This window comes from Scyliorhinus torazame, chromosome 9 (assembly GCF_047496885.1).
Source record: "Scyliorhinus torazame isolate Kashiwa2021f chromosome 9, sScyTor2.1, whole genome shotgun sequence".
Taxonomy (NCBI): Eukaryota; Metazoa; Chordata; class Chondrichthyes; order Carcharhiniformes; family Scyliorhinidae; genus Scyliorhinus; species Scyliorhinus torazame.
In genome coordinates, this window is record NC_092715.1 from 230,959,814 (window position 1) to 230,986,988 (window position 27,175).

Sequence of the window (27,175 nt, forward strand, 5' to 3'; positions counted from 1 at the left end):
GTGTTGTCAGTGATTCTACACTTCTCCAGATGGCGTGCAGTTCAGGTAGTCCCAGAATGCAATCAATTATAAATCATTGTGTCGTGTTATTCACCCTGGGGTAACACGGACTGCAACAGGATGCAGGTGAACGGTAAAGCACACACCAAACGTAGGCGTTGATTCAATACGATTTATTGAACTTCTGTAACAATGCACACAGCTGGCTGTGGGTTGACACTATACTACTCTAAGTGTACTAACTCTAACTTACCAGACCAGGCTAGCTCTGATCCACGTGTAGAAGGTGCTGACTGATATATACACCCTGACTGTCACTACAGTTGTCACCAGTGGAAAGAGGCGGAGTGCTGATGCCTCGTGTGTTTTATAGTTGGAAGCCCCCCTCTGGTGTTCTGTCTGGTGATTGGTTGTGTTCTGTCTTTATGTTGATTGGCTAACCTGGGTGTCTGTCACTACCTGTTTTTACCTCATGATGTGCATGGGTGCAAAGTATGACATTCCCCTTTTAAAAAAAAATTGTCGGTTGCTTAGAGCATATACAACATATTTACAGATATAATTATTTACAGAAAATGGCGAGTGAATGCATATGTACATGTAAGGTGTCTAGCGTGCAGATACAGAACAATATGTCCAAAGGAAATATTTATAAGTCCAATCTCTGGGGCTGGCGTTGGAATCCTTGTCGAACGCCTGAGAGGTGGAGGTGGGGACGACGGCGCCTTGACAGGCGGGATTGCAGCCAGATTGGTGGTCTCGTGGAGCGAGGTGTCCGGAAAAGGCCTAACGACAGAGAATGTGAGATCCAGTGGTGCGCAGGCAAGCTTGCATAGTGTCCTTCTGTTGCGCCATTGGATCCATCAGCAATGCGAACCACGAATGACCTGGGAGCAGCCTGTTGAACAACAGCAGCTGGAGCTGACCAGCCTCCACCAGGCAACTTGATGCGATCAGCATCTTCCGGAGAGAGCACAGGCAAATCAGTAGCATGAACATCGTATGTCAGCATTTGCCGGTTTCTGAGTTGCTGCACCATTTGCAGCACTGGGAGGTGATCCAGGTCAGGTAAATGAATAGCCGGAACAGTCGTCCGCAGGTCACGTTTCATAAGGAGTTGTGCCTGCGACATACCGATGGACAGAGGGGTTGCCCTGTACACCAGGAGCGCAAGGTTAAAGTCAGAAGCTGAGTCTGCAACCTTGCAGAGCAGTTGCTTCACGATATGGACCCCTTTTTCGACCTTACCGTTAGATTGCAGGTAATGCGGGCTCGAGGTAATGTGCTTGAACTGGCATAGCTTTGCGAAGTTGGACCACTCTTGGCTGTAGAAGCAGGGACCATTGTCACTCATGACCGTGAGCGGAATACCATACCTGGCAAATGTCTCCTTACAGGCCTTGATGACAGTCCTTGATGTGAGGTCGGACAGTTTCACCACTTCGGGGTAACTCGAGAAGCAGTCATTTATAAGCACGTAGTCATGCCCATTGGCTTGAAAAAGGTCGATTCCCACCTTAGACCACGGAGAGGTCATGATCTTGTGTTGCTGGAGTGTTTCTTTGGGCTGAGCAGGCTGGAAACGCTGGCAAGTCGCACAATTGAGGACCATGTTGGATATGTCCTCGTTGATGCCAGGCCAATAGACAGCCTGCCGGGCCCTGCGCCTGCATTTCTCGATACCGAGGTGTCCCTCGTGGATCTGTTTGAGCACTAAGCTCTGGAGGCTGTGAGGAGTAACAAAATGATCCAGCTTGAGGAGGATCCCTCGACAACTGTTAGGTCATCCTTGACATTAATAAACTGGGGGCATTGCCCTTTCTGCCATCCATTTGCAAGGTGATGTATGACCCGCTGCAGAAGAGGGTCCTTGGCAGTCTCTTCTCGAATGTTGACGACTCGTTCATCTGAGGCCGGGAGGTTGTTGGAACACAGTTGCACCTGTGCATCAAATTGGCGGATGAAGCCGACCTGTTCACAGGGCGAGGTGATGGCGCGAGACAGGCCATCCGCAATGATTAGCTCCCTGCCCGGTGTGTAAACCAATTTGAAATCATACCTGCGGAGTCGAAGGAGAATGCACTGAAGCCTGGGCATCATGTCACTCAAGTCCTTGTGAATGATATGGAGCAAGGGTCTGTGGTCAGTCTCTACTGTGAAGGTTGGTAGACCGTAGACGTAATCATGGAACTTTACAATACCGGTGAGAAGGCCCAGGCACTCTTTCTCTATCTGAGCATACCTCAGTGGCCCTGGACGCATAGGCCACTGGAGCCCAGGACGAGGAGTCATCCTTCTGGAGGAGCACCGCACCGATGCCGTCCTGGCTGGCGTCCGTGGAGATTTTTGTCTCCCGCTCTGGGTCAAAAAACGCTAGCACCGGAGCAGTGGTGAGCTTTGCCTTTAACTCAAGACACTCTGCTTGATGTGTGGGTTGCCACTGAAAGGCAGTGGACTTCTTCACCAGATGCCTGAGAGCCAAGGTGTGTAATGCGAGGTTGGGAATGAACTTTCCCAAGAAGTTAACCATACCCATGAAGCGGAGTACCACCTTTTTGTCTTCCAAGGTCTTCATGGTGTTGATGGCCTTGACTTTGTCCGAGTCCGGTTGCATGCCCTGCTGGGATATTTGATCACCCAAAAACTTGATTGCTGACATGCCAAAGGAGTATTTGGCCTTGTTCAACTTGAGGCCGTTGGCATGTATGCGTCTAAAGACTTGTTGGAGACGAGATATGTGTTCCTCTGGGGTCGTGGACCATATAATGACGTCATCAACATAAACCCGCACACCCTCAATGCCCTCCAGCATCTGTTCCATGATCCTGTGAAAGATTTCAGAGGTTGAAACAATACCAAACGGCATGGGGTTGTAACAGTACCTTCCGAAAGGTGTATTAAACATGCAGAGCTTCCTGCTGGACTCGTCCAGTTGTATCTGCCAGAAGCCACGCGATGCATCTAGCTTCGTGAAGAATTTGGCATGTGCCATCACACTGGTTAGCTCCTCCCACTTCGGGATCGGGTAGTGATCCCGCATTATGTTTCGGTTAAGATCCTTGGGATCAATACATAGGCGCAGTTCTCCAGAGCACTTCTTCACACAGACCATCGAGCTGACCCAGTCAGTCGTTTCCGTCACTTTAGAGATTATACCCTGGTCTTGGAGATCCTGCAGCTGTGCCTTTGAACGGTCCTTCAGAGGAGCCGGCACCCGGCGTGGTGCATGGATCACAGGCGTGGCATCAGGCCTGAGTAAGATTTTGTAGCGGTACGGCAGCGTGCCCATTCCACTGAACACATCCGGGTATTGTGACAGGATTTCGTCAATGTCAGCCTGAAGATTCATATTGGCAGAGGACGTGGAATGTACGCGCTGGATGAGATTGAGTAGCTTGCATGCATGGGCACCAAGCAAGGAAGTCTTGTCAGGCTTGACGATTTCGAATCGCAGTGTGGCTTTGATGGGCTTGTTGGAGACATGCAGGTGACAAGACACTAACGCAGTGATGGCATTGCCATTATAATCAAGCAGCTGGCAGGCCGGTGGAAGAATTTTTGGCTGCCTTTGGATGCGAGCAAGATCTGTTTGAGATATGAAATTGGCTGAAGCACCAGTATCCAGCTTGAACTGGATCCTGCATTGGTTGACTTGTACGACAGCACGCCATTCGTCCGCAGAATCCACGTTTGAATCCACGCTGAATTTGAGGACGCCTTGTCACACGTGGTAATGATGCCTCACACGATATGGGGACTCCGGGCATTCATCCTTTGGATCCGTGGTGTTACCAGGTTCCGAATCCAGCAGCTCTTGCTGCACACTTCAAACTCATTTGCGTTGGAACTGGGATTGCTGGCCCATGATCGGAGGTGCAGACCTGCACAAGGCTACATAATGGCTCGGCTTCCCACAATTTAAACATCGTCTGCCTCTTACAAGGCATTGCCGCTTTAAGTGGGCGGTGCCGCAGTTCGGGCACGTCGTGACGTTGACGTCGTAATGCTCCATGCGTCATCGCACATGCACAGTGCGGTCAGCCACTGCTTGCACCTGTCATGTTTTTTATTTTTAGGAGCTGCTCCCGCAGGGCGTCGGAGTGGACGCCAAACACGACCTGATCCCTGATGAGGGAATCAGTGGTGTCACTGTAGTTGCAGGATTGTGCTAATATACGGAGATGAGTTAGAAAGGATTGGAAAGGCTCATCCTTACCCTGAAGGCGTTGCTGGAAGACATAGCGCTCAAAGCTCTCGTTCGTTTCGACTTCAGAGTGACTGTCGAATTTGGCTAACACGGTCTGGAACTTAGTCTTGTCCTCGCCGTCGGCAAAAGTGAGCAAATTGAAGATTTGGATGGCCTGGTCCCCCGCAGTCGACAGGAGCAGCGTGATTTTTCTGGCATCGGACGCATCCTCGAGGCCCTAAGTCTCAATGTAGAGATGGAATTTCTGCTTGAACCCCGCCAGTTGGCGCCGAGATTTCCGGAGATCCGGAGCTGTGTAGGGGGCTGGATCTTCTCCATGCCGCTGGAAGGCACTTGCTGGTCGTCACTGAATTATTCAAGGTAAATTAATTTGATTAAGTAGACTCCTGGTATCCTGGTATCATGTTGTTTTATTCACCCTGGGGTAACACGGACTGCAACAGGATGCAGATGAACGGTAAAGCACACACCAAACGTAGGCGTTGGTTCAATACGATTTATTGAACTTAAGGCACAGCAGGCTGTGGGTTGACACTCTCCTACTCTTAAGTGTACTAACTCTAACTTACTAGACCAGGCTAGCTCTGATCCATGTGTAGAAGGTGGTGACTGATATATACACTCTGACTGTCACTACAGTTGTCACCAGTGGAAAGAGGCGGAGTGCTGATGCCTCGTGTGTTTTATAGTTGGAAGCCCCCCTCTGGTGTTCTGTCTGGTGATTGGTTGTGTCCTGTCCTGTATGTCGATTGGCTAACCTGAGTGTCTGTCACTGCCTGTTTTTACCTCATGATGTGCATAGGTGCATATTATGACACATTGAACTGACAAGAACGTCCACTCTTAGGGTTGGGTTTCCGCTGCTGGGGTAGGTTGTCCAAGTTGGGCAGACTTGCCCCAGTTTTAAGGGCTGTGTTGCACCCGCTTTTCACTCAGTGTGGAGGGTGGGGGGGTGGATAGAGTCAAGCCTGCCAGCCCTGGAAACAGAAAATAGGCGGCCTCAGGGACGGGTGAGTTCTGAGGCAGGTTGTTTAGAAGACCCACCTCTGTTCTCAAGGACTTTGTCCCAGTTGTTTTAAAAGTCCCTTCTCCTGCAGGCAAAATGGGATCTGTTGGAAATGGGTTGAATCCAGGTCCTACCTATCATTTTTAAAGGTCTCCAGAGTCGGGCCGACTCCACAGAAATCCTTCCTTAGTTTATCTGTAAAAAAAAAACCTTGGAAAGTGTTCAATGACATACAGCTGGGTATGTCAATAACATACTAAGTTCAGAATTTTACTAAATAACCTCACTGAGCTTGAATAAATCAATTTTGTAATTGTTTAATGTGTATCTTTTTCAATTATAAGAAGAATGTCCATATATTATTAGTGTATATTTCAATTTTGCTTATAATAATATTTTAGGTCCTATATTAATTCCATATATAAGGGTGGCATGATGGCACAGTGGTTAACACTGCTGCCTCACGATGCCAGGGACACGTGTTCGATTCCAACCTCGGGTTACTGTCGGTGTGGAGTTTGCACATTCTCCCCGTGTCTGTGTGGGTTTCCTCTGGGTCCTTCGGTTTCCTCCCACAGGTGTACAGGCTCGGTGGATTGGCCATGCTAAATTTCCCCTAAATGTTCAAAGGTTGGGTGGGGTTACAGGTGGGGGATTGGGCCTAGGTACAGTGGTCTTTCGAAGGGTCAGTGCAGACTCGATAGGTCGAAGACCTTCTTCTGCACAGTACGGATTTTATGATTCTAAATGCTCTTAGTTTTTTATTTTGCTGTGTGCAAAATTTTTAAATTTAAGGTGAAGGGATTCTCTGATGTTTACTTCCTGATTTGCTGTCTGTGAGAATACTTAGATATGATTGGCTGCTTAATGACAACACTGTTGCGTGACGGCTTTCACTTTGTGCTAGATACAAGCTGATGACAGGAAAGGGGATGTCTGCCATAGAGATCACTAGATCTCAGTGGACAGCTTTCTTCACAGTGCTGTTGTTTTCCTGCTGGCCACAAAATCCAGCCCAATATAATGTACAGAGCCTGTTACAGACTCAAAATGCATAATGCAATGCTTTTGTGCTACTTTGTTTGGAATCCTTTATCATTTTCTTCAATGCTATTTTAAATGTACATTCATGTTTTGTCACATTTGGCTGCAAAGAGTTTGCAGGTGTTCAGGTGAATGTTCTTGCTTGTCTGGGCTAATAAGATTATATACCTGTTTAACAGGTGGCGAGTAATTTAATTGACAGTACATTCAGAGCTTAAAGATGACACCCAGGTGCAGAAACAAAGACATTTGATGGTGTTTTTTTCTTTTTTTTAAATGCTTGCATTTTATTAAAGTGATTTAAGGGTTTTGAGTTCTTCCAGACTGCTTTCTACTTGGAAACAAATTTTAAGCGTGTTTTTAAGTACAATGCATTTACTCACAATCGGGTTCCTGTCTAAACTACACTACACATTGAAATAGGTACAAATTCTGTTTAACCAGAATTTAATTAGAGAAAGTTTAAATGGAGCAAAATTAAAGTGCATTCTCTCAGTAAATCCAAAGAAAACCAAAATGCCATTTCAAATTAAATATAGTGGAGATTCTTGGGGATAAGGAAGATTAATGGAACTGCAGTTGTCAGGTATCTCATGCTATTAACCCTTTAAGTTCCGTACTTTTGCAGTGGCCTTGCAATGGCCTATCTTAATTACTGAATGGTCTTTTCAAAATATATTCTTATCCGATAATTATATTTTTAAATGATCAACAGCAACGTTTTAACCTCTATAAAATAGAAACCTTATTTATATTTCAACACTTAAGAGTTCAGTGCTGAGTTAAGTGAGATTGAGTGCAATGTGAAGGTCCCTCTTAAGTGATGACTCCTTATTAGATTTTGATTTCTTTGACCTGGCTGGGTTTATTTCACTAAAAGCAAATGACTGATTAAAGCAATCTCCAAGATGGAAAAGGCAAAAAGTCAAGGAGTTATTATAATTTGGTATGGAGTATGACAAATTGAATCTTTGTCAGAACAACAGTTTCAATTTTGATAGTTTTCTCCCCCAAAACCTCTCTGTTTTGCAAGGAATGGTTCCGGAGAAATATGATGGGCGTGATTTAATCCATTCTGGTGCCCTGATCTCTCAACCCCCCCACCGATGTGACCCCAGGACTCCCCCAATACCTCAACTCAGCTGTAAGGGGGTCTTCAGGCTCCACACAACCCCACATCACAGGGGCAGTTCACCCCTGGTCTGATCCTTGATGCGGGAAAAATGCCACCTGGCTCCTTGGCACTGCCTGGACACCCTGGGACACCCAGGGTGGCACTGCAAACTGCCAGGGTTTGCCAGGCGAACAGTGTAAATGTGTCCAGGTGGCATCAACAGTGCCAGGGTGCCACCCTGCCTGGAAGCCGACCACCCAGGGGCCTCCAATCACCTGTGAGACACCCCCCCAAATGAAATTTTCCACCTGGTCCCCTTTTGTGGGGACCAGTGCTAAATGTAGCTCAGCTGGGATCTCTTTGGTGAGGGCTGGGTGGCCAGATCTGACGTAATCATAGTTAAGTGAACTTTTAAGCTCACTTGACTAAGCAAATCTGGATCCCGCCTGTTGTGGGGGAATCCAGATCATGGCATGTTGCGAAATCTCGTTAGATCTCGCGAGGTGTAACGACCATCGTGAATTCCTAGGGAGGCCTCTCCCAGGATCTACCTGCCGCATTCCGTCCTGATTCCGGCTGGACAGGGCTGGTAAATCACACCCGATCTCTTTTTTGGATGCAGTTTTGATGTTTTAGAAATGTTTCTGTTGGTTTTGGGGAGCCCAATCTCCGAGCATTGAATTGAGATACAGGATGGAATTTTCCAAAAGTTGCAGAGTGCTGGATGAGGCAAGAAAATCAGTGTGAAACTCGCTGTTTTCCCAGCTGCCTTTTGTAGCCAGATCAAACTTTGGATCCTCGCTGTCTTCAGGGGATGTCCCGGAGGACTGGAGAATAGCCAATGTTGTTCCTCTGTTTAAGAAGGGTAGCAAGGATAATCCCGGGAACTACAGGCCGGTGAGCCTTACTTCAGTGGTAGGGAAATTACTGGAGAGAATTCTTCGAGACAGGATCTACTCCCATTTGGAAGCAAATGGACGTATTAGTGAGAGGCAGCACGGTTTTGTGAAGGGGAGGTCGTGTCTCACTAACTTGATAGAGTTTTTCGAGGAGGTCACTAAGATGATTGATGCAGGTAGGGCAGTGGATGTTGTCTATATGGACTTCAGTAAGGCCTTTGACAAGGTCCCTCATGGTAGACTAGTACAAAAGGTGAAGTCACACGGGATCAGGGGTGAGCTGGCAAGGTGGATACAGAACTGGCTAGGCCATAGAAGGCAGAGAGTAGCAATGGAAGGATGCTTTTCTCATTGGAGGGCTGTGACCAGTGGTGTTCCACAGGGATCAGTGCTGGGACCTTTGCTCTTTGTAGTATATATAAATGATTTGGAGGAAAATGTAACTGGTCTGATTAGTAAGTTTGCAGACGACACAAAGGTTGGTGGAATTGCGGATAGCGATGAGGACTGCCGGAGGATACAGCAGGATTTAGATTGTTTGGAGACTTGGGCGGAGAGATGGCAGATGGAGTTTAATCCGGACAAATGTGAGGTAATGCATTTTGGAAGGTCTAATGCAGGTAGGGAATATACAGTGAATGGTAGAACCCTCAAGAGTATTGAAAGTCAAAGAGATCTAGGAGTACAGGTCCACAGGTCATTGAAAGGGGCAACACAGGTGGAGAAGGTAGTCAAGAAGGCATACGGCATGCTTGCCTTCATTGGCCGGGGCATTGAGTATAAGAATTGGCAAGTCATGTTGCAGCTGTAGAGAACCTTAGTTAGGCCACACTTGGAGTATAGTGTTCAATTCTGGTCGCCACACTACCAGAAGGATGTGGAGGCTTTAGAGAGGGTGCTGAAGAGATTTACCAGAATGTTGCCTGGTATGGAGGGCATTAGCTATGAGGAGCGGTTGAATAAACTCGGTTTGTTCTCACTGGAACGAAGGAGGTTGAGGGGAGACCTGATAGAGGTATACAAAATTATGAGGGGCATAGACAGAGTGGATAGTCAGAGGCTTTTCCCCAGGGTAGAGGGGTCAATTACTAGGGGGCATAGGTTTAAGGTGAGAGGGGCAAGGTTTAGAGTAGATGTACGAGGCAAGTTTTTTACGCAGAGGGTAGTGGGTGCCTGGAACTCGCTACCGGAGGAGGTGGTGGAAGCAGGGACGATAGTGACATTTAAGGGGCATCTTGACAAATACATGAATAGGATGGGAATAGAGGGATACGGACCCAGGAAGTGTAGAAGATTGTAGTTTAGTCGGGCAGCATGGTCGGCACGGGCTTGGAGGGCCTAGGGCCTTTTCCTGTGCTGTACATTTCTTTGTTCTTTGTTCTTTGTTTTGTTCAAACAGCACTCTGTGCAATTTCAAATTGCTGGTGGGGATCGCACAGCCAGCCTGGTTGGGTGATGGCGGGGTTGGGGGGTGGAGGGTACGTTTGGGGGACAGCGGCCTGAACTCACTGGCAAAGTTAGAATTCAGAGCTCGGTGAGACATTTTTAAAGGGTGCCCTGATCTCAAATTGAAGTTAAAAGGACCCCACCCCCCCACCATTTTTTTCCAATTAAGGGGCAATTTAGCGTGGCCAATCCACGTACCCTACACATCTTTGGGTTGTGGGGGCAAAACCCACGCAAACACGGGGAGAATGTGCAAACTCCACACGGCCGGTGACCCAGAGCCGGGACCGAACCTGGGACCTTGGCGCCGTGAGGCAGCAGGGCTAACCCACTGTGCCACCGTGCTGCCCCTGGGCAGCCCCATTCTAAGTGTCTGCCCCCTCCCCTCCCCACCATGCCATAAGACTGTAAGACATAGGAGCAGAATTAGCCATTCGGCCCATCGAGACTGCTCCGCCATTCAATCATGGCTGATGTTTTTCTCATCCCCATTCTCCTGCCTTCTCCCCATAACCCCTGATCCCTTTGTTGATCAAAAAACTATCTATCACTGTTTTAAAGACACTCAGTGATTTGGCCTCCACAGCCTTCTGCGGCAAAGAGTTCCACAGATTCACCACCCTTTGGGTGAAGAAATTCCTCCTCGTCTCTGTTTTAAAGGATCATCCCTTTAGTCTGAGATTGTGTCCTCTGCTTCTAGTTTTTCCTGCAAGTGGAAACATTCTCTCTACATACTCTATCCAGGCCACGCAGTATCCTGTAAGTTTCAATAAGATCCCCCCTCATCCTTCTAAACTCCAACGAGTACAGACCCAGAGTCCTCAACCGTTCCTCATACGACAAGCTCTTCACTCCAGGGATCATTCTTGTGAACCTCCTCTGGAGCCTTTCCAAGGCCAGAACATCCTTCCTTAAATACGGGGCCCAAAACTGCTCACAATACTCCAAATGGTGTCTGACCAGAGCATTATATAGCCTCAGAAGTAAATCCTTGGTCTTGTATTCTGGCCCTCTCGACATGAATGCTAACATTGCATTTGCCTTCCAAACTTCCGACTGACCCTGCACGTTAACGTTAAGAGAATCGTGAACAAGGACTCCCAAGTCCCTTTGTGCTTCTGATTTGCTAAGCATCTTCCCATTTAAAAAATAATCTGTGCCTCCATTTCTCCTTCCAAAGTGCATGACCTCACACTTTTCCACATTATATTCCATCTGCCACTTCTTTGCCCATTCCTAGCCTGTCCAAGTCCTTCTAAAGCCCGCCTGCTTCCTCAATACTACCTGCCCATCCACAGATCTTTGTATCACCTGCAAACCTAGCAACCGTGCCTTCAGTTCCTTCCCCCAGATCATTAATGCATATTGTGACAAGTTGTGGTCCCAGCACCGACCCCTGAGGCACACCACTAATCACTGGCTGCCATCCTGAAAAAGACCCCTTTATCCCCACTCTCTGCCTTCTGCCAGTCAGCCAATCCTCTATCCATGCCAGGATCTTACCCTTAACACCATGGGCTCTTAACTTATTTAACAGTCTCTGATGCGGCATCTTGACAGAGGCCTTCTGGAAATCTAAATAAACCCACGTCCACTGGTTCTCCTTTGTCTAACGTCCTTGTTACTTCCTCAAAGAAGTTACTTCCTTTGTCAGACATGACATCCCCTTGACGAGCCATGCTGACTCAGTCCTATTTTATCATGCACTTTCAAGTAATCCGCAATCTCATCTTTAATAATGGACTCTAAAATCTTATCAATGACCAAAGTCAGGTTATCCGGCCTATAGTTTCCTGTCTTCTGCCTCCCTCCAATCTTAAACAGCGGTGTTACATTAGCCACTTTCCTGCCCTCTGGGACCCTTCCTGTCTCCAGTGATTCCTGAAAGATCATCGCTAATGCCTCCACAATTTCCTCAGCTATCTCTTTTAGAACCCTGGGGTATAGTCCATCTGGTCCAGGTTATTTATCCACCTTCAGACCTTTCAGTTTCCCCAGAACTTTCTCCTTAGTAATGGTCACTGCACTCACCTCTGCCCCCTGATTCTCCTGGAGCTCTGGCATCCCACCGTGAAGACTGATGCAAAGTAACTATTCAGCTCGTCTTCCATTTCTTTGTTTCCGATATTACTTCTCCAGCCACATTTTTCAGTGGTCCAATGTCTATTTTTGCCTCTCTCTTACCTTTAATATATTGAAAAAAACTCTTCCTGTCTTCCTTTATATTACTAGCTAGCTTGCACTCCTACTTCTTCCTCTCCCCCCTTATTGTTTTTTTAGTTGTCCTCTGCTCGCTTTTAAAGGCTTCCCAATCCTCTGGCTTCCTATTAATCCTCGCCATGCAGAGGCAACCACTCTCTACCCCCTTCCACCGTCACCCCGGCCCAATGCACATTATCACATAATGGGAACCCCATCTAATGCGGTTCCCTGGGGGCCCCGCCTGCTGGCATTGTCCAACAATGTTCCTCACCGCCCGGGGGGCTATACTCACCACCACACGAACAGAGGTGAGTACCAGGGCAAACGGGCCCTGAACCTTTCACCTGCATTCTACTCCTAAAAGTGTTAAAGAAGCAGCAATATCTTGTGTGGAGATACATGATTGGTTTGTTACAGCTTACGCTGTTACAGATAACAATGGCAGTATCCAGCTAGATTGGGAAACGGTAATTCCAAAGTGATCTTATTCACAGTGTCATTTTTGAAGTACTTAGCAACCTTATTCCTAAATTAAAGCTTCTGCTTGAAGATCCCACTGTGTTGTAACATAAAAATACTCACACTCACAGTGGGCTTGCTGTTGCACACCAAGTTGTGTTGTGCTCGAGATGCAATCTGTCTAAATTTCTGGCTGTATATACAAAGCATTCTGATGAAAATGCCCCTTTAAGTATTATATTGCCTCACCTTGCTGACAAATTTAGAGTCTACTTGTTAACTGATAAAGTGGAATATGAGTCGATCTTACCTCAGGCAATTTATTAATGTTTATAATTTTTATGAATAATTTAAATTATATTAACAGTGACTAATGCTAACATTTGCCAATGTATTATTTCAATTTTTTAAAATAAAAACTTTACCTTTATGAAAGGGAGCTGTGACAACCAAATGATGGCGTTTATATCTTTTATACCAGTTTTGCATGCTAAAACTTTGTGATATAAAGCAGAATGAATAATAATTACTGGTGGATAAACTAATATGCCCTAGCTATTCTAAACCTTGCACAACTGACATTTGTCAGTGAGGCACGATTCCTTTTGACAAAGTAGTAAGATGTACTTCAGCACTATGATAAATTGTTAGCTGTAATAAGCATAGCCAAATCACACAAAAATTAACTGTAAATAGGTTAGTAATGCACTAGTAAGAAGGATAACATTGATTAAAGGACCTGTGGCTTAAAAGAAAAATTAGGAGAATAGAGTAATAAAACTATACAGGAAATAGATATTAAATGGAGAGTAGGAATATCTGGGAGCAATTATAAATCTGTAATCTAATCAAGCAGTTTAGAATTCTATGAACACTCAGATTAGATTATAGCCTTCAAATCATTTTAAGTTATCTGTTATTTTCATAAGATGGTTTTGTTCAGTTTTTAGTTAGCTTTTGCAACGTCGGCAGTTTCCAGTCATTATGCCAACTCCATGGGTCAACTGGCAATTTTACATTAGATTAGTTGTGGACTCCAGGTGAATGGTGCTCAAGGACACGCAAATGGATTCCAGATATTGCTATCCTGTTTCTGGTGTATCCGCTTATCATTGGTTACAGTTGTATAGCCAATGGAAAGAGGTGCTCAGATTGCATGGCTCTCACTGCCACTATTTAGGCCCATGAAGTGCTTAGTGGCACTGAAAATAAAGTTTGCACTCTTTATATTACAGCATGTGATTGGATAAGCCACTGCTGACTGCCACCAGCACATTATCAATATAATGATCAAGCCTCATGGCACCTTCATACTAAATGAACAGGATTATGTTGTCATTCTTTTTTCATGGATTTGAACAGAGGGGCATGTGCTGTGCTCTTCATTTCCTTATCAATGAAACAGGATTGACAGAGCTATTGACTCGTAGGATTCCCAGAGCTCCAGTAATTGATGGAATGTGTGTGGCAATAAGGGCCACATATCCCAGCCTCCCCTATTCTATGGACAAGAAAAACCTTCATTTGATTAATGTTCTGCTACTATATGATGTCAGTCACAGTATCCTGCATGTTAATGTCCAATATACAAGAAGCAGATGCTCCCATGTGACAAGCACTTGTGTGGAGCTTCAACCTTTGAGGTTGCTTGATGGGTGGGGTCTATTGGGGGGAGGGCAGTCATTTTCCAGGGGGTGGTCAGTTGGCAGGGGAGAAGGTGGAGTTGATCGGGGAAGGAGGCAGATTGTTCAGGAGGGGAGCAGAACTGACTGAGGAAGGGAGTTGGTTGGGGGACGCATCAATTTGAGGGGCAGGAAGGTGCGTCTAAAAGGGTAGGAGGCAGCCGGGTAGATGCCTGATCCCAGTGGTAAGCCCTGGGGCCTGGGGAAATGGGGATGGAATGTCAGAGGTCTGGGGTGGGGGCGTTGGGGAGGGGCCAGAGACCTCAGGACGTGGTGGGGGCAGGTGAAAAGCAGATTGCTGGTTTTGGTGTGGGGATCAGGGCCTGAAGGTGGTGTGGGAATCCGGTCTGATGCGGGAGGTCCTGATTATGGTGCCTTCACAGGCTATGACCTGGAACCAGGTTTCAAGTATGAAGCTGCTCACCTTCTGGATTAGTCAAATCCTCTCCTTGAGGAACTGCCGGGTTTCCTAACCTGGTAGATAATTGTTAATATTCAAAAGTGGATCTACAAGTTCCACCCAGTTTCCTTGGAGCAGATTGTTTCCAAGCTCAGTTAAAACCAGAAATGTTTTGGTTGGAGGTGGGTTTGGGGCAGCAATCAGATTTTTGAGATTTTAACTCTACACCCAGGTCAACTTTGAACTTTTCTGCCTTGAAAAGAAGCATCTGAGACATGATCCTTCCTTCAATTCCTTTCCCCCCCCCCCAGTTTTTCCAACTAAGGGGCAATTTTAGCATGGCCAATCCACCTACCCTGTACATCTTTGGGTTGTGGGGGTGAGACCCATGCAGACTTGGGAAGAACATGCAAACTCCACATGGACAGTGACTCAGGGCCAGGGTTGAACCTGGGTCCTCGGTGTCGTAAGGTAGCAGTGCTAACCACTGAGCCACCGTGCCGTCCTCTGAGACAGGATCCTATCAATAGATGAACTTTATAAACAATTCAGGGAAGAGAAACAGTGGGTGCGATCTGCCGGCTGCATCGTGCCCGAAGGGGGGGCAATCTACCGTGCAAACGGTAGATGCTGGGTGAGGCCTCCTGTGGATTTCCTGGCAGCCACTCTGGAAGTGCTAACCTGTGCTGGGGGGCATGTCCTTTCCCCCTCGGGGGCGACACTTCCCTTTTTGTCCCCGGGGAGCACCCCTTGACTGAATCCCATTTTACAAAGCTGTTGGAAACCTCACATTGGCGAGGTTTGAATATTCAGTGAGGGGGAGCATGTGGCGGGGTGGCTGGGTAATCATATTTTTTTACTTGTATTAAAATTCATTACCAATGACATCACTGGCGAGGGACAGGGAAAATCTTAAAAAGTGATCTCACCGGCGAGAACCGCATTTGCCGAGCCTCTCTGGATTTTCCGCCCGCACCGCAATTTTCTCTGATAGCGAATGAGTGCTGACTTTATAGATACAGAACATTACTTAAACCAGAGATGGATGCAGGTTCAAACTAGTAAAAGGCACATTTAAGGCTGATATCAGGAAGTTCTCGTTCACATAAAGAGTGGTCAACATGTTGGCTCATGATGAAGGTGAGGACATGTAGGCAGCACGGTAGAACAAGTGGATAGCATTGTGGCTTCACAGCGCCAGGGTCCCAGGTTTGATTCCCCCCTGGGTCACTGTCTGTGCGGAGTCTGCACTTTTCTCCCTGTGTCTGCGTGGGTTTCCTCCGGGTGCTCCAGTTTCCTCCCACAGTCCAAAGACGTGCAGGTTAGGTGGATTGGCCACGATAAATTGCCCTTAGTGACTAAAAAGGTTAGGAGGGGTTATTGGGTTGCGGGGATAGGGTGAAAGTGAGGGCTTAAGTGGGTCAGTGCAGACTCGATGGGCCGAATGGCCTCCTTTTGCACTGTATGTTCTATGCGGAGTTAAGGAAAAATAACTGAATCCATAGAAAACTGGTTTACCAAAACGATAGGAAGTAGAGAGTAGGAATAGAGGGTCATTATTTAGATTGGAGAAAATAGCAGGCCGACACGGATCAGTGCTGGGACCACCAACATGCAAAACCTGCATGACGAATTTGGAGCTAGGAATAATTTTTTAAAGAATCTTTATTGTCACAAGCAAGCTTACATTAACACTGCAATGAAGTTACTGTGAAAAGCCCCTCGTCGCCACATTCAGGCACCTGTTCGGGTACACGGAGTGTCCAAATTACCTAACAGCATGTCTTCTGGGACTTGTGGGAGGAAACGGGAGCACCCGGAGGAAACCCACACAGTCATGGGGAGAACGTGCAGACTCCACACAGACAGTGACCCAAGTCGGGAATCGAACCTGGGACCCTGGAGCTGTGAAGAATAGTGCTACCCACTGTGCTACCGTGCTGCCCTGGTAACTCATTCTCAAAATTTGCAGATGATATCAAATTGGGGGATATAGCTAACCATGAGGATGATTGCGACAGCATAGAAGAAAACTTTGCAGACTGGCAAATTAATTTAAATATGAATAAACATGAGGGGCAGCACTTGGGTGAGTAAAATAGGAACATCACTTACCTCTCAGAAAATGAGAAACTTTCAACATGGGTTTTCCTTCCTATTTTGACACTTCTGACCACCGGAAATTGGGGGGGGGGAGGGCGGGAGGAGGACGGGAAGGCTCTCCCTCAATTTCTGCCTTGTTAAATGATGCACCTGAAATGATGCAATAAAATCAGCTACTTTCTCCGCAACCTGAAAATGAATTCTCCAGGAGTGCACCGTGCATGACTCGTATCTTGAGTACTTTATTTCTAGATTAATATTCCCAGATAATTAGCACAAGCTGTAGCTCATTGATAACACCCGTACCTCTGAGTTGTGAGATCACGGATTCATTCCAGAAACAAGTACATAATCTGGACTGACATTCCACCGAAGTACTGAATGAGTGTGACAGTGGACTCTCAGCTGAGAAGTTAGACCAAGGTTCCTATCTGCTCCTAAGGTGGGCAGCAAAGAACCATGGTACTATTCAAAAAAACGCAAAGTAAATTAATTCTCCTGATGTGCTGGTCAATATCTATTCCTTAATTAACATAATGATCCGATAACCTATTTTAATTATCTCATTGTTGTTTGTGGGACTTTGCTGAACATAGATTGACTGTTTCCTACACTGCAACAGTGACCGCACTTCAAAAAAATCAATTCATTGACTCTGAAGGAGTTTGAGGCAACTTTTCTTTTCTTCATTCTTTCATGGGATGTGGATGTCGCTGGCTGGGCCAGCGCTTTTTGCCCATCCCTAATTGCCCTTGAAGGGAATGGCATACACGACCATTTCAGAGCAGCTAAGAGTCAACCGCATTGTTGTGGGTCTGTAGGCCAAACCGGCTAAGGTTGGCAGATTTTCTTCTCCAGAGGGCACTAGTAAACCAGGGTTTTTTTTTTTTTACAACAATCAGTGACAGTTCTTATGGTCACCATTAGTAAGACAAGCTGTATATTCCAGAATTTATTAATTGAATTTAAAATCAACCTGATGGTGTGTGGTGGGAATTGAATTTGTGTCTCCAAAGCATTAATCTGGAACTCTGAGCAACTCATCCAGTGACAGTACTACTATAACCACTCTCTGCGTTTAGCATTTTCAGTTCCCATGTCCTCTGCGTTGATTGATACATTTTGGGTTGTGATTTATTACTGAGCCAATCAGCTGCACATGTGATACCTTTCAAGGGGGCCTCTTCAAAGCTTAATGAAAACATTTGCCTTATCAGAGCTGTCAAGTAGAATTTTATCAACTGTCTTCCCTTGTTTCCACTTTAGTTTATCACAGGCAGAATAACTGAACTGAACAAGACTGTGGTAATGGTGGCTTCACCTGAAGTTTACTGACAGTGCACTTTTCTCAGGTGGTCCAATAATCCTGAATATTAGTATTTACTTCTTTTCATATTTCTGTCTGTGACTTGGTAGAAATGGCATCTCCTACAATGAAGAAGCACGAGAAGCCAATGTATAGTGGCCCCACATCGCCACAAGGTTCATCACCGCGACTGAGCACTTTCCCACCGCATCATCACCCTGGCATCCCAGGACACAGTGGTAATTCAGTTCATACTTTTAATACTCTGCATTAAATAAGTACAAATAAATTGAAAAATACAGTTGCATCATTCTCTCAGGCACCTGTTGATGATGCACAGTGTTTTTGATCAGTACAGATTTTAAGCTTTATCAGCTTGGGGAGATTTCATTTCAACCAAGGATATGCCATTTGACTAGTTTTAATGAGTGCAGAATACAGATGAATACAGAATACAATGGTGCAATTCAGTAATGCATTCAGTGTTCGTCATGGTCAGTATTCAGAACTTTGTTGTCTCATGTCCACTTGTGAATTGAGTTGTGCTCGATATCTAAATGTCCGAGGAGAAACCTAGCAGTTTGCTACCACTCTGGAATGGGCCTTCTGATGAATTCAATAACACAGCCCAAAATAATTCTGTTGAAGGGAGGAAGAATAAGAGTACAAAGAAATAGACAGCATTAGGCACTACCTGTACTCTACTGCATTGATTTGCACACTGTTTTCTGCGTACAGACTCAACATCAAATATAAATGATTTACTATTTTTGATAAAGAGGGAGTTAGTTTTTAACTTGAAGATCCGGTGTTGATGATTACAGCTAGTAACTGGATAAGAGTCCAATGTTCTTGTTTTTAAACAAAAACTTTACTCAAGGGGGGGCGAGGGTGCCTTTATTAAGTCAATGTTCAACACAGAGATAGTACTAGCTGTTACAGAAACTGAAAATATCAGCATTGCCAATATTGTGTTGAGCCCAGCATTGTGCAGAAATTTCAAAGCATAGAAAATCTACTAATATTTAATTCTTTTCAATTTCTAGTCATCTCAACGAGAAGCCCACCTCCTCCGTCACCGCTACATTTTTCAGCATCCTCCATCCTCCCTCCTGCTCCCAGTAGCTACTTCTCACATCCAACAATCAGATACCCACCACATCTTACCCCGCAGGAGTCGGCAAAGAACTTTGTACAACTTGGCTGTGGCCCGTCCAATCCACAAACAAGCCAGGTTAGTCGCTTAATGCTGGATTATGAATGTTTACAAATTTGAATAGACAAATAGAAGACTGTCATTTTTAAACAATTGTGTTGAAAGTACAGGCTGACGAACGATATTTTGTTTATTTCTCCAATCCATTCGATCTTGGAAATAGAAATTGACTGCAAAGCAAAAAACTATACACTAAAAATCCACTTCCAACTTGTCATGCTTTTGCCATTGATATGGAGATGCGATTTACTTTTCATTTGAAGGGCTTTTCTGGCTGGGGTGGGTGGATGTTGGGAGTACACAAGAGAAAGGGCCGAAACAGGTAGCTTTGAGAAACGATTGACCAGTCAGTCCAGGTGGCTGCTGACACAAATGTTGCTGTCATCATCAGCTGCAATGATATGGACCCGTGTTTAGTATAAATCGAGACCTTTTGGCCCATGAGTTTAAATGGTTTCAATAAATCAAAAGTGGAAATCAACTGCCAAAGTGTGACAGCTGCTGCAAGGAGTGCAAAGATCCTCAAAACTTTCAACGAATGTTAATGTGAGCTCTAACATTTATATACATTAAGATTACAACAGCACCTTTGGTTGTCTAATCATCTGACCCCTGATGTTTTGTTTGCTGTTACAATTATATTAATTTGTGATTGCCTGTATGTATTTATGACATCAGCAACAACTTGCATTTATACTGCACCTTTAGTGTAAAAAAAATCCTAAGTTTTTTATCATTGGGAAATTTAGCCAGAATACAATTCTAGGTTTCTTCTCTGAAACCACTACATTATGATGCATTTCAATCAGTGTGTTTCTGTGTATGGTTGCAGAAGCCTTTTTTCACCACTCTATTACTCCCATCATTATTAAACTACAATTACCTCCTATTCACTCATGACATTAAAGTTCTCAGGGCTCGATTTGGTGACTTCGTTACGCCCAGTGTAATGGTCGAGGACAGGGCAGAGTGGTACCCTGACACTCCCCTGGCACCTGGCAGTGCCACCCTGAAACTACCTGGGTGCCAGGAGCACTGCCAGGGTTCCAGGCTGGCAATGCCGGGGTGGGGGGGGGGGGGGATTGCCAATTAGAGGAAAGTTCCAGGGGCCTTGACAAAGTTGGAGGGTGAGAGGGGGTCCTAAAAGTTGGGTGAAGCAGGGGGTGGAGATCAAGGCTGCCGATCAAAATGGTGTCCCGATCTGAGAGCATCCATTCCTGCTAGTGAGATTAGCTGGCCAACAAGAAATCATTCCAAGTGCAGTCTCGAGAAAACCCCCCAAAACCTATCCAACAGCAGACATAGTTATAAGTCCGCTGAATTGCGCCCCCTATTTCTGTTCACAAATCCCTCCACAGGCTCGCTCCATCTGAACTGGTCAATTTTAGCCGGTCATTTGTCGCAGCCCACACATTGCAACCCCCACATTTTAAATTACTGCTCTCACCCAACAGCCTCCTCCTTCCCACTCAAGATTACGGCTGTTCCCCATTTCCTCCACACCATTCCATTCTTGATTACTGCTCCTCCACCTCCCTATTCTCTTCCCCCTTCCCATTCCTGATCATTGTTCCTCTCCTCTCACCTTGCTCCTCCCAATTTGTATTTCTGCTCCTCCGTATTGCCTCTTCTCTCCACCATCCAAAGCCATTATTTAAGATATATGCTTTGGAAGATGTTCAGCACTCTCTTCCAAGTCTGATTCACCTTTCTGCCTCTCCTTAAAAGTCCACTTTCAAAGCCTTTGATGGAACTTTCAGTCCTGCAGCCCTTAAGCATTCCAAACTCCTGCTCAACATCTGCCTTTGGCCGATGTAAGGCACTTGCAGCTGCCTTTCGGAGAAAGGGATTTTGAGTAAGTGTAAGTTCTTGTCGTTGCTGAATTTTACAACTGGGCATCATTTGCAATTGAACAGCAAACTTCTTTACTTATTATTTTCTATTTAGTGAGGTGGTCAGAATCCAAGTCATTTGAAACTAGACCCTTCCGTTCTCTACCACCTAATCCAAAATGATTTCTTGAAAAATAATGGTTACATTTCATGTTAGCAGCATGGTAGCACAAAGAACAAAGAAAAGTACAGCACAGGAACAGACCCTTCGGCCCTCCAAGCCTGTGCCGACCATGCTGAACTAAAATCTTCTACACTTCCGGGGTCCGTATCCCTCCATTCCCTCCTATTCGTGTATTTGTCAAGATGCCCCGGAAACGTCACTTTCGTCCCTGCTTCCACCACCTCCTCCGGTAGCGAGTTCCAGGCACCCACTACCATCTGTGTAAAAAACTTGCCTCGTACATCTCCTCTAAAGCTTGCCCGTCGCACCTTAAACCTATGCCCCCAAGTAATTGACCCCTCTACCCTGGGAAAAAGCCTCCGACTATCCACTCTGTCTATGCCCCTCATAATTTTGTAGACCTCTATCAGGTCACCCCTCAACCTCCGTCGTTCCAGTGAGAACAACCTCTCTTCATAGCTAATGCACTCAATACCAGGCAACATCCTGGTAAATCTCTTCTGCACCCTCTCGAAAGCCTCCACATCCTTCTGGTAGTGTGGCGACCAGAATTGAACACTGTACTCCAAGTGTGGCCTAACTAAGGTTCTATACAGCTGCAACATGACTTGCCAATTTTTATACTCAATGCCCTGCCAATGAAGGCAAGCATGCCGTATGCCTTCTTGACTACCTTCTCCACCTGTGTTGCCCCTTTCAGTGACCTGTGGACCTGTACACCTAGATCTCTCTGACTGTCAATACTCTTGAAGGCTGTATATTCCCTACCTGCATTAGACCTTCCAAAATACATTACCTCAAATTTGTCCAGATTAATCTCCATCTGCCATCTCTCCGCCCAAGTCTCCAAACGATCTAAATCCTGCTGTATCCTCTGACAGTCCTCATCGCTATCCGCAATTCCACCAACCTTTGTGTCGTCTGCAAACTTACTAATCAGACCAGTTACATTTTCCTCCAAATCATTTATATATACTACCAACACCCAAATATATATCTGCCCCCCCGCAAGTCTCCACCCTCCCCACCTCCCAAACAGATGTCTACTTATGAATGTAAATAACTGATTTTGTATTTCTCTCGTGTTGTTATCTTTTTTCTTTTTTTTTTCTTTCCCTTTGTGATTTGTGTGTGTGTGCCTTTCTCTTCTATTGCAGAGGTAGATTGGGGGAGACTATTGGCAGACAAAGGGACGGCTGGTAAATGGGAGGCTTTTAAAAATGTGTTAACCAGGGTGCAGGGTAAGCACATTCCCTTTAGAGTGAAGGGCAAGGCTGGTAGAAGTAGGGAACCCTGGATGACTCGAGATATTGAGACTCTGGTCAAAAAGAAGAAGGAGGCATATGACGTACATAAGCAACTGGGATCAAGTAGATCCCTTGAAGAGTATAGAGATTGTCGAAATAGAGTTAAGAGGGAAATCAGGAGGGCAAAAAGGGGACATGAAATTGCTTTGGCAAATAATGCAAGGGAGAATCCAAAGAGATTCTACAGATACATAAAGGGGAAAAGAGTAACTAGGGACAGAGTAGGGCCTCTTAAGGATCAACAAGGGCATCTATGTGCAGAGCCACAAGAGTTGGGTGAGATCCTGAATGAATATTTCTCATCGGTATTCACGGTGGAGAAAGGCATGGATGTTAGGAAACTAAGGGAAATAAATAGTGATGTCTTGAGAAGTGTGCATATTACAGAGGAGGAGGTGCTGGAAGTCTTAAAGCGCATCAAGGTAGATAAATCCCCGGGACCTGATGAAATGTATCCCAGGATGTTGTGGGAGGCTAGGGAGGAAATTGCGGGTCCCCTAACCGAGATATTTGAATCATCGGCAGCCACAGGTGAGGTGCCTGAAGATTGGAGAGTGGCGAATGTTGTGCCCTTGTTTAAGAAGGGCAGCAGGGAAAAGCCTGGGAACTACAGACCGGTGAGCCTAACGTCTGTAGTAGGTAAGTTGCTAGAAGGTATTCTGAGAGACAGGATCTACAAGCATTTAGAGAGGCAAGGACTGATTCGGGGCAGTCAGCATGGCTTTGTGCGTGGAAAATCATGTCTCACAAATTTGATTGAGTTTTTTGAGGGAGTGACCAAGAAGGTAGATGAGGGTAGTGCAGTAGACGTTGTCTACATGGACTTTAGCAAAGCCTTTGACAAGGTACCGCATGGTAGGTTGTTGCAGAAGGTTAAAGCTCACGGGATCCAGGGTGAGGTTGCCAATTGGATTCAAAATTGGCTGGACGACAGAAGGCAGAGGGTGGTTGTAGAGGGTTGTTTTTCAAACTGGAGGCCTGTGACCAGTGGTGTGCCTCAGGGATCGGTGCTGGGTCCACTGTTATTTGTGATTTATATTAATGATTTGGATGAGAATTTAGGAGGCATGGTTAGTAAGTTTGCAGATGACACCAAGATTGGTGGCACAGTGGATAATGAAGAAGGTTATCTAGGATTGCAACGGGATCTTGATCAATTAGGCCAGTGGGCCGACGAATGGCAGATGGAGTTTAATTTAGATAAATGTGAGGTGATGCATTTTGGCAGATCGAATCAGGCCAGGACCTACTCAGTTAATGGTATGGCGTTGGGGAGAGTTATAGAACAAAGAGATCTAGGAGTACAGGTTCATAGCTCCTTGAAGGTGGAGTCGCAGGTGGACAGGGTGGTGAAGAAGGCATTCGGCATGCTTGGTTTCATTGGTCAGAACATTGAATATAGGAGTTGGGACGTCTTGTTGAAGTTGTACAAGACATTGGTACGGCCACACTTGGAATACTGTGTGCAGTTCTGGTCACCCTATTATAGAAAGGATATTATTAAACTAGAAAGAGTGCAGAAAAGATTTACTAGGATGTTGCCAGGACTTGATGGTTTGAGTTATAAGGAGAGGCTGGATAGACTGGGACTTTTTTCCCTGGAGCGTAGGAGGCTTAGGGGTGATCTTATAGAGGTCTATAAAATAATGGGGGGCATAGATAAGGTAGATAGTCAACATCTTTTCCCAAAGGTAGGGGAGTCTAAAACTAGAGGGCATAGGTTTAAGGTGAGAGGGGAGAGATTCAGAAGGGCCCAGTGGGGCAATTTCTTCACTCAGAGGGTAGTGAGTGTCTGGAATGGGCTGCCAGAGGTAGTAGTAGAAGCGGGTACAATTGTGTCTTTCAAAAAGCATTTAGATGGTTACATGGGTAAGATGGGTATAGAGGGTTATGGGCCAAGTGCGGGCAACTGGGACAACTTAATGGTAAAAAACTGGGCGGCATGGACTGGTTGGGCCGAAGGGCCTGTTTCCATGCTGTAAACTTCTATGATTCTATGATTCTATATCACATCCTGTGTACATATCGGCAAATATACTTTGTTCAAAAACCCAATAAAAAAAACATTTAAAAAATATATACATACTACGAACAGCAAAGGCCCCAGCACTGATCCCTGCGGAACAGCACTAGTCACCACAGCCCTCCAATTAGAAAAGCACCCTTCCATTGCTACTCACTGCCTTCTATGACCTAGCCAGTTCTGTATCCATCTTGCCAGCTCACCCCTGATCCCGTGTGACTTCACCTTTTGCACCAGTCTGCCATGAGGGACCTTGTTAAAGGCCTTACTGAAGTCCATATAGACAACATCCGCTGCCCTACCTGCATCAATCATCTTTGTGACCTCCCCTTCACATAACCGTGCTGCCTCTCGCTAATACGTCCATTTGTTTCCAAATGGGAGTAGATCCCGTCTCGAAGAATTCTCTCCAGTAATTTCCTTACCACTGATGTAAGGCTCACCGGCCTGCAGTTCCCTGGATTATCTTTGCTAGCCTTCTTCAACAAAGGAACAGCATTGGCTATTCTCCAGTCCTCCGGGACATCCCCTGAAGACAGTGAGGATCCAAAGGTTTCTGTCAGGGCCTCAGCAATTTCCTGTTTAGCCTCCTTCAGTATTCTGGGGTAAATCCCATCAGGCCCTGGGGACTTATCTACCTTGATATTTTTTAAGACGCCCAACACCTCATCTTTTTGGATCTCAATGTGACCCAGGCTATCTACACACCCTTCTCGAGACTCAGCATCCACCAAGTCATTCTCTTTGGTGAATACTGATGCAAAGTATTCATTTAGTACCTCGCCCATTTCCTCTGGCTCCACACATAGATTCCCTCGCCTGTCCTTCAGTGGGCCAACCCTTTCCCTGGCTACCCTCTTGCTTTTTATGTATGTGTAAAAAGCCTTGGGATTTTCCTTAACCCTATTTGCCAATGACTTTTCGTGACTCCTTTTAGCCCTCCTGACTCCTTGCTTAAGTTCCTTCCTACTTTCCTTATAGTCCACACAGGCTTTGTCTGTTCTTAGCCTTCTAGCCCTGACAAATGCCTACTTTTTCTTTTTGACGAGGCCTACAATATCTCTCGTTATCCAAGGTTCCAGAAATTTGCCGTATTTATCCTTCTTCTGCACAGGAACATGCCGATCCTGAATTCCTTTCAACTGACATTTGAAAGCCTCCCACATGTCAGATGTTGATTTACCCTCAAACATCCGCCCCCAATCTCGGTTCTTCAGTTCCCGCCTAATATTGTTATAATTAGCCTTCCCCCAATTTAGCACATTCACCCTAGGACCACTCTTATCCTTGTCCACCAGCACTTTAAAACTTACTGAATTGTGGTCACTGTTCCCGAAATGCTCCCCTACTGAAACTTCTACCACCTGGCTGGGCTCATTCCCCAATACCAGGTCCAGTACCGCCCCTTCCCTAGTTGGACTATCTACATATTGTTTTAAGAAGCCCTCCTGGATGCTCCTTACAAACTTTGCCCCATCCAAGCCCCTAGCACTACGTGAGTCCCAGTCAATATTGGGGAAGTTAAAGTCTCCCATCACAACAACCCTGTTGCTTTTACTCCTTTCCAAAATCTGTCTACTTATCTGCTCCTCTGTTTCCCGCTGGCTGTTGGGTGGCCTGTAGTAAACCCCGAACATTGTGACTGCACCCTTCTTATTCCTGATCTCTACCCATATAGCCTCGCTGCCCTCTGAGGTGTCCTCCCGCAGTACAGCTCTGATATTCTCCCTAACCAGTAGCGCAACTCCTCCTCCCCTTTTACATCCCCCTCTATCCTTCCTGAAACATCTCAATCCTGGAACGTTTAGCTGCCAATTCTGTCCTTCCCTCAACCAGGTCTCTGGAATGGCAACATCATAGTTCCAAGTACTAATCCAAGCTCTAAGTTCATCTGCCTTACCTGTTATACTTCTTGCATTAAAACATATGCACTTCAGGCCACCAGTCCGCTGTTTTCAGCAACATCTCCCTGTGTGCTCTTCCTCAGAGTCATACTGGCCCTATTCACTAGTTCTCCCTCAATTGTTTCACCTTCTGACCTATTGCTCCGGTACCCACCCCCCTGCTATACTAGTTTAAACCCTCCCGTGTGACACTAGCAAACCTCGCGGCCAGGATATTTATGCCTCTCCAGTTTAGATGCAACCCGTCCTTCTTATACAGGCCACACCTGCCCCGGAAGAGCTCCCAGTGGTCCAGATAACGGAAACCCTCCCTCCTACACCAGCTGTTTAGCCACGTGTTTAGCTGGTCTATCTTCCTATTTCTAGTCTCAGTGGCACGTGGCACAGGGAGTAATCCTGAGATTACAACCCCAGAGGTCCTGTCTTTTAACTTTCTGCCTCGCTCCCTGAACTCCTGCTGCAGGACCTCATGCCCCTTCCTGCCTATATCATTAGTATGAATATGTACAACGACCTCTGCCTGTTTGCTCTCCCCCTTCAGGATGCACGCTACCCGTACTGAGACATCCTGGACCCTGGCACCAGGGATGCAACATACCATCCTGGAGTCTCTTTCACGTCCACAGAAGCGCCTACCTGTGCCCCTGACTATAGAGTCCCCTATGACTATTGCTCTTCTGCGCTTTGACCGTCCCTGCTGAACATCAGAGCCAGTCATGGTGCCACTGCTCTGACTGCTGCTGTTTTCCCCTGATAGGCTACTCCCCCCAACAGTATCCAAAGTGGTATACCTGTTCGAGAGGGCAACAACCACAGGGGATTCCTGCCACTGACTGCCTGT

General features: G+C 46.0%; 1 protein-coding gene across 1 annotated transcript in view; it reads left to right on the top strand.

Moving 5' to 3' along the window:
- The window catches only part of LOC140429760 (nuclear factor 1 B-type-like), a 220,390-nt gene that overhangs the window by 44,598 nt on the left and 148,617 nt on the right, over positions 1 to 27,175 (top strand). Inside the window, exons 4-5 of the mRNA XM_072517159.1 lie at positions 17,979 to 18,107; positions 18,915 to 19,102. Of these exons, the coding sequence (XP_072373260.1) occupies positions 17,979 to 18,107; positions 18,915 to 19,102 (317 nt within the window). The remainder of the gene's footprint in view (positions 1 to 17,978; positions 18,108 to 18,914; positions 19,103 to 27,175) is intronic.